General features: G+C 33.6%; 1 protein-coding gene across 2 annotated transcripts in view; it reads right to left on the reverse strand.

Moving 5' to 3' along the window:
* LOC108344510 (uncharacterized) overlaps positions 1 to 5,645 on the reverse strand; it is a 30,161-nt gene extending 24,516 nt beyond the window's left edge. The window contains exons 1-4 of one of the 2 annotated variants that reach the window (XR_008248646.1): positions 5,197 to 5,645; positions 4,745 to 5,107; positions 4,502 to 4,634; positions 2,467 to 2,639 (exon numbers count right to left, since the gene is read on the reverse strand). Coding sequence is in view for 1 of the 2 variants with exons in the window: in XM_052877194.1 (XP_052733154.1) it covers positions 2,467 to 2,639; positions 4,502 to 4,634; positions 4,745 to 5,107; positions 5,197 to 5,511 (984 nt within the window). In the remaining variant the exon portion in view is untranslated. The remainder of the gene's footprint in view (positions 1 to 2,466; positions 2,640 to 4,501; positions 4,635 to 4,744; positions 5,108 to 5,196) is intronic. The other variant, XM_052877194.1, reaches the window with a different exon arrangement.
* Between the last annotated feature and the right edge of the window lie 4,947 nt (positions 5,646 to 10,592).

Here is a 10,592-nt window from a genome sequence, read left to right on the forward strand (position 1 = left end):
CAAAATGAAAATGAAGTTCACATGTTTGATTTCGTACTCTCAGATGTTAAAATATGGTTATTTGATTACCAAACCCCAATCAGATCTTCTTATCCCACTAATATAAATCTCCTCCCTCAAACCAAATTCATACAGCACTGCTACAAACTACAATACATTGTAAATGCAAATTCATAATCCAGGGCAAAAGAGAGATAACAGTGCTAGTAATTGTAGCTACAACAATTATAATGTGATCATCATTTACGGGAACCAAGAAGCCTCTATCTTAGGAGTACCACAGTAGTAGTTTCCACCAAAACACTCATGCACACAAAGGCAACGGAAAATAGATGTTTTGAACAAAAAAATACAGAGGGATTAAATCTTTTTTCCTCATTTAAATTTCTTTTAATGTGGATTAAACATCCTGACAGAGGGAAGATTATTGAAGAAGCCTGGAACAATCCCTCTACAGTCTCAAGCAATCTTCAGGTGTTTGGTTAGAAAAGTTTAGTTATATTGTTAAAATCTTTGGACTAAAACAATCTTCTGGCGTTTGGTTAGAAAAGTTTAGTTATACTGTTCAAATCTTTGGACTGAAACGCAATGAAGTAGATCATTTAGTCTTTTACTGTCATACATCTCTTAGAAAATGTGTTAACCTAACTGAGTATGTTGATGATAGGAACTCGAAAATAGTTAGGCCCAAACCCAAAATATCTAAGGTGTATATTAAACAGAGAATGAATGACAAAGTAGGGGATCAAAATGGCATGATAGAGAATGAGAAGAGTCCTTCCATGTAACAAACTGCTGAGCTGGCACGGTAGGAAAGCAGTGATTTTGTTGTATGGGTATAAAGCATGGGAAGATAGTGGGGGAGAATAGGCTGGAATTGGCTGGGATTTGGGAGAGACTAGGCACTCTCTAATTGTCTAGAGATACTTTCTACTTTGCTTACTGTTATGTATTTCTTTCCTGATTCAGACACTGATATCATTCTGATACAGTCCTGATTTCATTACTAATACAGAGATTATTCAGTTGTATTGTGCTTTCTTTTTTCTAGTACCTATCAGTTGATGATATAATTATTACAGGAAATGATGTCACCAAAAACTAGTAGTCTAAAGCAACATTTGAGCAACCACTTTTTTCAAACCAAAGATGTTGGGTGTCTCAAATACTTCTTTAGGCATTGAAGTGATTCAATCAAAAGAGGGTCTTTTAATTGCTCAACAGAAATACACGTTTAAAATATGCATTGAATATCTAGAAAGAAACGGGAATGATTGATTATAAATCGATGGATAGTCATGTGGATCCAAAATAGAAATTAATGGCGGAACAAAGTGAGCCCTTCTCAGATCCAAAGATATGAAGAAGACTTACGAAAAAAACTTATTTATCTTACTATTACTAGGCCTGACCTACCTTTTGCATTTGGTGTGGTGAGTCAATTTTTGTAAATTCCTTGCATTGATTATTTGAATGTTGTTTTTCACATTTTCAAATACCTCACATTCTAGGACAAGGTCTACTATATGAAGATAAACAATGAGAAGTTTAGTGAAATTCAACCAATGAGAATGTAATATGATAAACAAGCAACTCTTCACATTGCTTCCAACCTTGTGTTTCATAAGATGACAAAACACATGAGTGTGATTTTGGTAGAGAAAAGTTGTCCAAGGAAATTTGTACTGAGTTTGTTGTCTCCAATGATCAACTTGCAAACATTCTAACAAAATCAATGGGAGCTCCGATTCAATTTATATTGGACCATATAATCTCTATGCTCCAACTTGAAAGGGGTGTTAGAATAGAATAGTTCATGGTTATCAAACTCTAGAGTTAACTCGTAAACTCGAGTTTACGTTCTCAGACATGGCTTCCGAGTTAACTCGAAAGTAAACTCGTTTTCTGCATAAACTCGGTAGAATCGACTGTGAAATCGGTAGGATCGTGTAGAATCGTGAGTTTGGAGCGATTCTGCGAGCTTGAAAGTTATATATTTAATGAAATGCATCAAAATTAATGACAATAATCCAAGTATTTATGTTTTACAATATTTATTTTTATGAACCCCATATAACTATAGATTTTATTTATTTAAAGTTATATAATTTTGTAGACTTATTTATATAATTTTTTTTCATCTGAAGTAAACTCTTACGAGTTTACGAGTCGAGTTTACTCAACTCTCACGAGTTTATGCAAACTCTCGAATTTGATAACCTTGGAATAGTTTATATTATTTTCTGAACAAAAAGTTGTTTCTTGTTCTATCTACTCGCAACCTAGCATCCTAGGGGTTTCATTTTTTCTCCTTTCTTAAGCTTATTTTGTAAGCAATCCTTATAAATATATGAACATGAAAAAACAGTGAGATTCAAAAGATATCTTACACTTTTTCTCTTTAAGTAGCTTCTTTTTGGTGTTTTAAATTTTACAAACAAGAAACACAATGGAAACATTGCATACCTCTCCTGGTTCTGTTTTCTTCGTACATCGCACTTGATGTGATTCATCAACAATCAAAAGAGCCCATTGAAGTTCAAGCATGTTCTTTCTTAGACGATGAAGCATGGTATAAGAAATAACCACAACTCTAGGTTTTCTTGTTAAATATATAGGGTTGTCTTGATGGCCAAAAACTGAATTTGAAGAAACATCTAAATGTCAACAAGCTAGCACAAGAAATTATCAATTTTGTAACAGAATCATGAACAAAAATGGGCATGCAATGAAAAAGGAAATTAATAGGCAATATTTCAAATTATTAGAAGTCAAATCTATATTAGTGCTCACCAACAGCTTTACTGTAGTATTGAAAATAAATTACCCAGACACCCTTTAACTGAATATACAGCAGACTAAAGTGAATTGCTGGACAGACTCGTCATTCTGATAACTACCAGTTTGTCATGGCTGTCATGTAAGTTATTAATGGAAAGGGCATAATGAGGCCCTGCGAGAAAAATTATATTTTCCAGATCATATTGTCATTTTATTTTTAATTTAAGCTTATCTTTCCTAATGTTTCACATCATGCTGGCTTTGAAATCTGTACCAAATTGGATTACTGTTAAACAGTCACAATACAACAAATCAACTTAATGTGTACACAAATGCAAAATTGAATATGTGAATATTCATGTGGATTGCACTGACTTTTTGTTGTCTCATTTATAAGAAAATTGTTTTTAAGGTTTCAACAAGCTTTACATTGGTTGTCAAGGGCTTAATACAACTCTCCTCCTTTATTGGCACTTGGGACTGGCCGTAGAGAAATCCACAAGGAGAAGAGTACAGAGGTGGACAACAAGTCCTTTTATCACAGCCAGAGCTCAGCAAATAGTAACAGATCTTATTTGTTGGCCTAGTAGTAGTAGAAGGTTGTACTACTGAGAGAACTAGCATGGTGAAAAGATAGAAAATAGGGACCAGCTCTCTACTGAAAATGGTACATATAGTGTACAACTCACTTCTGCTACAAGTATCAGTGGAATGTTAGTATCAGGAAAACATAACTGCAGAGAAAATAGCAGCAGAATTGTAAAATAAATACAGATTATCCAAAGCCATTGAGAGCCATGGCCTATTCCTGCAATTCCATTTACTCAGATCTTTCCTGCTTCTTCTCTCTCTTTCTTTCCCCTCCTCCCGGTTTCTCCCCTCTTCAAACCAACTGAATAGTCCTATGTGCATTCCCATTACCATGCTTCATGCCATGTATACAGTTAGTTGTACTTTTACTCATTGCTTTCAGTGATCACAGTAAATGCACTGATCACATGAGGAACTAATCCCCCTTCCCTCTCCCTTTCTTTCTGCAATAAGCTTGGTTAATTGGCGACTTACTAATGCAAACCCATGCTTCATTTATGTTTCAGAAAATCGTAGCCTTAAATGCACCAAGCAATCACACCAAGTTGTAAAGCGCTGAACAGTTGGACTTACTTCCATGACCACATAACACCAAACGTTCTTCTAAAAACCTATGTTCATTATTCCTGAATCTAATCATGAAATCAGCTTAGCTCCAAATCTTCTAAGTAGTTAATGTGGCACGTGCCAACACCAAAAAACACCCTACTAGATTATCAACTCATCATCGTCTGCGCATAACTACAAACCACTCTTAACTAACCACGTAATCAACAAAACACCCATCCACACAAAGTTATCTCCACAGTAGAGTTCTCAAACCATATATTTATAAAGCATGGCTGATTCATTTAACCAATCTTTCCATCTAGTCCAGGCACCATATCCAAAACCATCTTTTTCTTTTACTGTTCAAATATCCCAATACCAAACCATCTTCAGTAGAATCATCTATGCATCCAAAGAATTCCATTAACATAATCTCAAACACGTGAACTGTACTGTCATCGCAAGCACTCTACATTTTTTTCAAGAACAACACGCTCACGGTTTCAAGTGTCAATTGAGACCAACCCCAATATTGGTCATTAACAAATACCACAACCTTTCTTAAAAAGCAAAACATTACCGAGATGTATATCAGCCGGCAAACAGATAGGAAGCCAGCGCTCCAATTCCTCCGCCCACGTGAACCGCAACACAGCAGGACAAACCACGAGTATGGAACCTTCATCCAGAAAACACCCCGCAATAGCAATAGCCTAATACAAAACAAAAAAAAAAAACCATCATCCAAACAATCACGTCAGAAATTTATAATCACATTTACACAATCCAGCCAAATACAAATCATCACAACAATGAACGTTACCTGGAGTGTTTTCCCGAGGCCCATATCATCGGCAATGAGACACCGAGCGCCTCTTCTCAACGCGAACCGCAGTCCGTCATGCTGGAAAGGGAGCAACACGTCCAGGAGAGTCCTTGGGAGTTTCGCGATCAGGCGCTCTACCTCCTCGTCGGCCAAGTGCTCCGGCCGCACCGGCGTCCACCGCCCAGCAGCTACCGAAAGCGAGAGACGCTCCACCACGTTGAACGTCGCCCAGGGGATCTCCTCCACCTGAAGCGCCTCCACCTCCACCTTCAACTGTCTGACCACAGCGTGGTACTCAGTGAGCTTGAACACGCATACCTCCACCCCTCCGGTGGTCTGCGTGAAGTGCGAAAGCATCACCTGAGAAACGAAAAACGAAATTAGGGTAAATAAAAAAATAGAAGAGTGGTGTGTGATGGCTAAAAATGAGAGTGAGAGAAGTGAAGTACATGTGAGAGAATGGAGTTTAGAGTGGAGAGGCAATGCTGGTGACCGGGGAAGGGGAATGGAGGAAGCTGAATGGGTGTGATGGAGAAGGAATCGGCGGAGCATATTTCGAGTCTGGCGAGGAACTTCGGGGGTTGAGGTTTAGGGAACTTTTGGCACTTGAAAAGATGCCATGGGTTGGGGTTCGTAGTCTTTTCTCCTTCACCATGAGATTGTTCTTCTCGTTGCGCTCTGGATTCTAAGAACGCTTTGCGTTTTGCGATCGCCGCTGCACGGTTCGCTTCAACTTGCCGTTGTTGTTCTTCGGTGAGCTCCATTTGCAGCAGAATGAATGAAGTTTGATGTGATTTGATTTGATTTCATTTGAATTGAACCGAGGAGTGCAGTTTTCAGTTTTGAACTAAGCACGTGCCACTCTGGCGCGTACATTCACGCCCTGCTGGAATTGGGAGAAATGTTTCCTTCGGGCATTTAAATTTTGAATTGAAGTATGTTACCAAGGGAACTGTAATCTTCATACTCATATCATTTCATATATTATTTAATTTAATTAAACGTATTATTGTCTTATTCTAAATTGTATTCTAAAATTCTATTTATGTTTACATATATTTATTATATAATTAAATGCATTATTAATCTATTCTAAATTTTTATTTACATTTTTTATTATTATTATTATTTGAATATAATATTTTATCACTAAAAAGAGTTGTTGAAAGAAAATTAATCTCAACAACTTAATTTCCTTCCAATAATATATATTTTGGGTATACAAAATATAATATTGTTGTATTTATTTGTGAAGTCGACACATTTGTTGTTAATAAGATTTCTTTGTATATTTATTCCGTTATAAGTGTCTAGTAAGTGTTTCTTTAATTTCTTTTTCTTACTATCTTTGAATTTTCAACTTCTCTTATTTTTTGTGAAAAAATTCTTTTTATTATTGCAACTTGTGTTTATGTAGCTTAAGTCATTGTTGTTATCGTAGTTTATATAATTGTTAATAGAAAAATAGGAATTAAGAATTACATTGGTAATTCGAAAATATCCTACAAAAGTTGTGGAAATTTGCATGGAACTAACTCAAATTGTTAAATGTAGAACCAAGATCCAAGATTTAAGGAAAGTTTTTATATTACAATTTATAAAAGAATATTAGATAAAGATTATAGTTATAATTATCTAACAAAATTTATTTATATTATTTTCACTTTGAATCCACTTGTGACGTTTAATCTTGAATTTATCTTCTTTGTTTCACTTATAACATTTTTAAATTGTAATAACATTATTCTTTCAATAAAATATTATTATTAAATTATTTCAATAATTTCTATTTATACTTTAAAAAGAAGACATTATAATATAGAATCTTATCTTAAATGTTCTCTCACTCACGTATCTTAATGAAGATTTTCTCTGACAAATCCAAATGTTTAGACAAATGAAGATTTGTCTAATGTCATATATCTAACAAATTTTATAAAATAATGATTAAATATATTTTAAATTTTTTTAATTTTAGAAAAATTATAACCAGTGACTTTGAATCAATTTAATCTTATAAAGATTTAAATTTTTTAAATAAATTTTATTAAATTTATTTTATGTTTTTTTTCGATAACATTTTCACTTGTTAATTAAATACATGTTTGAAATATTAAATAAATATAATAAAATGTAATAAATTTAGTTAAAATGATTGATATTTTTAAAATTGTAAAAAATAATTATTTTCAATTTTCACTGAAAACATATTTAATCCATAAAATAAACTAAATTCAAATTTTTAGTATGAGAATGTTCTAGGAGAACTTTAGGATTTAAAGAAATAACACTTTTATGAGAGAAACTTGTATGAAATACGTAAAAGTGATTATCTCATAAGTGGAAATATCCAAACATGGAAATATATAAAAAAAAAAGACTTATTTTGACTCATCAAATGAAATTATAAATTACACTTTAACCTTTCTTAGTTAAACCAAATTACTATAGACTTTCATTAGACTACACAGAATCTTGCATCCAATAAAGATAAATTATATATAATTATATTAATTGTATTTTATAAGATAGATTTAATACCACTTTGATGAATGTATGGATAAAGAATTAAGAAGAACGTTTCATACTAGAATCAGAATTTTACATCTTTTTATTGAGTCTTTGTTATGTTTTTGTATTTATTTTCAATACTTTGTTAATTACATACTTTGTTAAGAAGGAGGTTTAATGCTATAATATGAATTTTATCAGGTCTTTATCGGTGTCAATGAATATTTTTTAGTTGGCAACTTTTTTATGAATATTAGTTTTGTTAGTTAGCTAGCTAATTAGGTGGCCTAGTATGATTCTTGGTTCATATATAAATAGGTTTAGTGTAGTTTAATAAAACTAAATAGAGGAATGATTTAGATATTCATCTTGTCTTCCTGTGATAGAAATAAAAATTCAAGAAAGTTTCTCAACAATAATTTAACCAACATATAAGTGTGAAGGTTAACTAAGTTTAATTAGATGAATTTTTAATGTTCAAGTGGGCTCAAAGTATGAATTTAATTAAAGAAGTTAAATAAGTGTAAAAATTTTGATCTAAGAGTTTTTAGTATTTTTTTTTGTTATAATTTTTTTCATTATTTTTGTCCTTTAATGTAAGACAATTTGTATTTTGTAATACGATCCTATCAAAGAAAGATTGTGAATGTTTATAAATTTAAATTCGTTTTGTAAATTATATAAGATAAAATAGATAATATCAAAAGATATATGAGAAAGAATAAGAATAAGATAAAGATTAATGATGTCACAATCTAACGTATTAACAAATCAAAGAAGATTCGTCACAAAGAATTCAATCTTTAAAAGAGTGTGTGTTTTATAAAAAAAAACTAAGAGAATTCTCTCTTAAACGAAAACTAATGTCATATATGACCAATCAAGATGTTTACATATGTCTTTGAGAAATGTATAAATAGACTTAAACACCTAAGAACTCTAAAGAAGGCCAAACGCATCAGCTCGTAAAATACTCAAAAATAAGAAAACAAACTCAAACTCATTACCCAATGAATGGGCTCCCCCAATGAATTTCTCAAAGTGTAATAATCATAACTAAATGTTCGCCCAACAAAATATGCTTGCCCATTGAGGAAAAGTAAATGTAGTTTTCTGCATCTAAAGAGTCTAAAGACTGATAGGTTTGTTTCTTAATTTTTATACAGTCACACAAGGCATTCATTTGTGTTTTACAATTATAAATTTTAGGTGGTGTGACGAGAAAAAATTATAGCATCCCAACAAAGAAAAAAGATTAATGACGCACCACACATACTCTCGAATGTTGTTATGCATTATTGGAGAGACGAGTGAGACGTATTATGCAGAGGCTTTAGGACTTGAGTCCCTCATAAGTGTGAAAAAGAGTTATTTTTACACTTATAAATGATCTCAATCTTATAATTATTCATGTTATTACTCAGTGAAAAATTGTAATAGGAAGTAGATTATTATGTAAAATATTGTACAGGAAAGTGTGTATTATTTTGAGTCTCAGCCAATTCTCGTTAAGCGCAAGCCAAAAGTTCCTATTACAACTTTTCACTGAGTAATAACATGAATAATTATAAGATTGAGATAATTTATAAGTGTAAAAACAACTCTTTTTCACACTTATCAACTCCCCCAAACTTGAACTATTTCATGCCCTCAGGAAATCACAGAAGAAAAATTAACAACACAACAGACATTTGACATTTTGATAAAATGACTTTGCACATCAGAAAAAAAAATCACATGCATTCCCAAATATTTCAAACAAATATGACATGGTGCATTACTCACAAAATCACCTGTGCATAGAATATGAACAACCAGATCAATATTTATCATTACTCACCACTCAAGTGTTTGTCCTCACATGACAGTAGAATTGTCATAGAACTTCATCAGCTTTTGTATTTCATTTGATTCACACACTTCACACACTATTGGTTAAGTCCAAAGGTCTTTTCAGGTTAAGGCTTGCTTGGCTAGAAAAAGAATCATGGTTTTTCTTGGATTCAAAGACACCTATTAAGAAGAAAACAACTTCAATTCCCAATCCAGTACTCAAATCTCACAATATATCATTCATCACATACCATTTTCTTTCACAGCTCAACCTTATTTTTCAATTTAAGCACCCTTTTGATCAACTTTTTTTTTATATATTGAACAATTTTTCCTCCCCCAAACTTGAATTCAACCTTACCTTCTTTTAAAGCATAATACTTGTTGTCTTCTAAGGTGTAAGGTAGGATATAATCTAATAGGCTCAAGGTGGAAAGAACAAATTTAAAGGTTCAAAAGGGTTCACAAATGTATATGATATGTGTTCAGGATGGTTGTTTGGCCAAATAGCTGTATAATCAATATCAAACAATGCCTCTCTCATCCTTAACCACACAAGTGTGTATGTATGTAGAATCAAAATCATGCAAAAGTCAATTCCATATCTGGACAACTCAATATCTCTCAATCAACATAGCTCTCAACACTCAACAGATTTGGTCATAGTTCATACTTACTCACAGATAAAAATATGAAGCACATTGCAACCATAGTCATATATGCAATCATCCTCAAGAATCAAATGACTTAATCAAATACTGCATAATCATTAAATCAAAACACAATTGTCTTTACAACCACAAACATATATCAACTAAACAAAGTTCCACATAATAACGACTGCACTCAAATAACACATGACACTAAACAAAAACAACAGGAGTCTCTGTCCATCTGCTCTACCAAGACCCATCAGGTCTTGATCTCCATTGGCTCTCCTGTGTATGGTAACTCTGTTGTGTCCATATTGGATCTGGCTCCTCTTCCTCTTCGTCACCGTCACCGGCCATCATGTCCTCCTACTACTCTAGCTCTGGCTCTGGTTCTGCTAGGTAAGCACTCCCCCACTTGGACTTCGGCCTGCCATCAGGCCATGGAATCTGTGCCGCAAACTAGGCTCCAATCATCAGTGAATTTGGAGGAAAATCAGGGATGCCCAGGAACAGGTGATACATGCTCTCCTGTAAAGACACCTGACCCTTCCGCATACTGTTGCACCAGTCTCGGATGTCGTCCTGTCGAGTTAGACTCTACTGCATGTAGCGAGTTAACAAGTCTGGTGAAGGAACAGAAGGCACTAAGGGCGGTCTGACAGCTCTAACATTCCTACGTGGAGGAGGAACTGGAGGAGGGGCATTCATAGCAAACAACTCCCCCTTGTTGGTGCAATTCGTGTCAACAAATTTCTTGTTGAGAGCAGGTTGTAGTTTCAAAGTTATATCAGATACCCCAGCTACTCCACTTGCCTTACACAAGGCTGTCAACAGAGCAAGAAACCTAA

The sequence above is a fragment of the Vigna angularis genome, chromosome 4 (genome assembly GCF_016808095.1).
Source record: "Vigna angularis cultivar LongXiaoDou No.4 chromosome 4, ASM1680809v1, whole genome shotgun sequence".
Taxonomy (NCBI): Eukaryota; Viridiplantae; Streptophyta; class Magnoliopsida; order Fabales; family Fabaceae; genus Vigna; species Vigna angularis.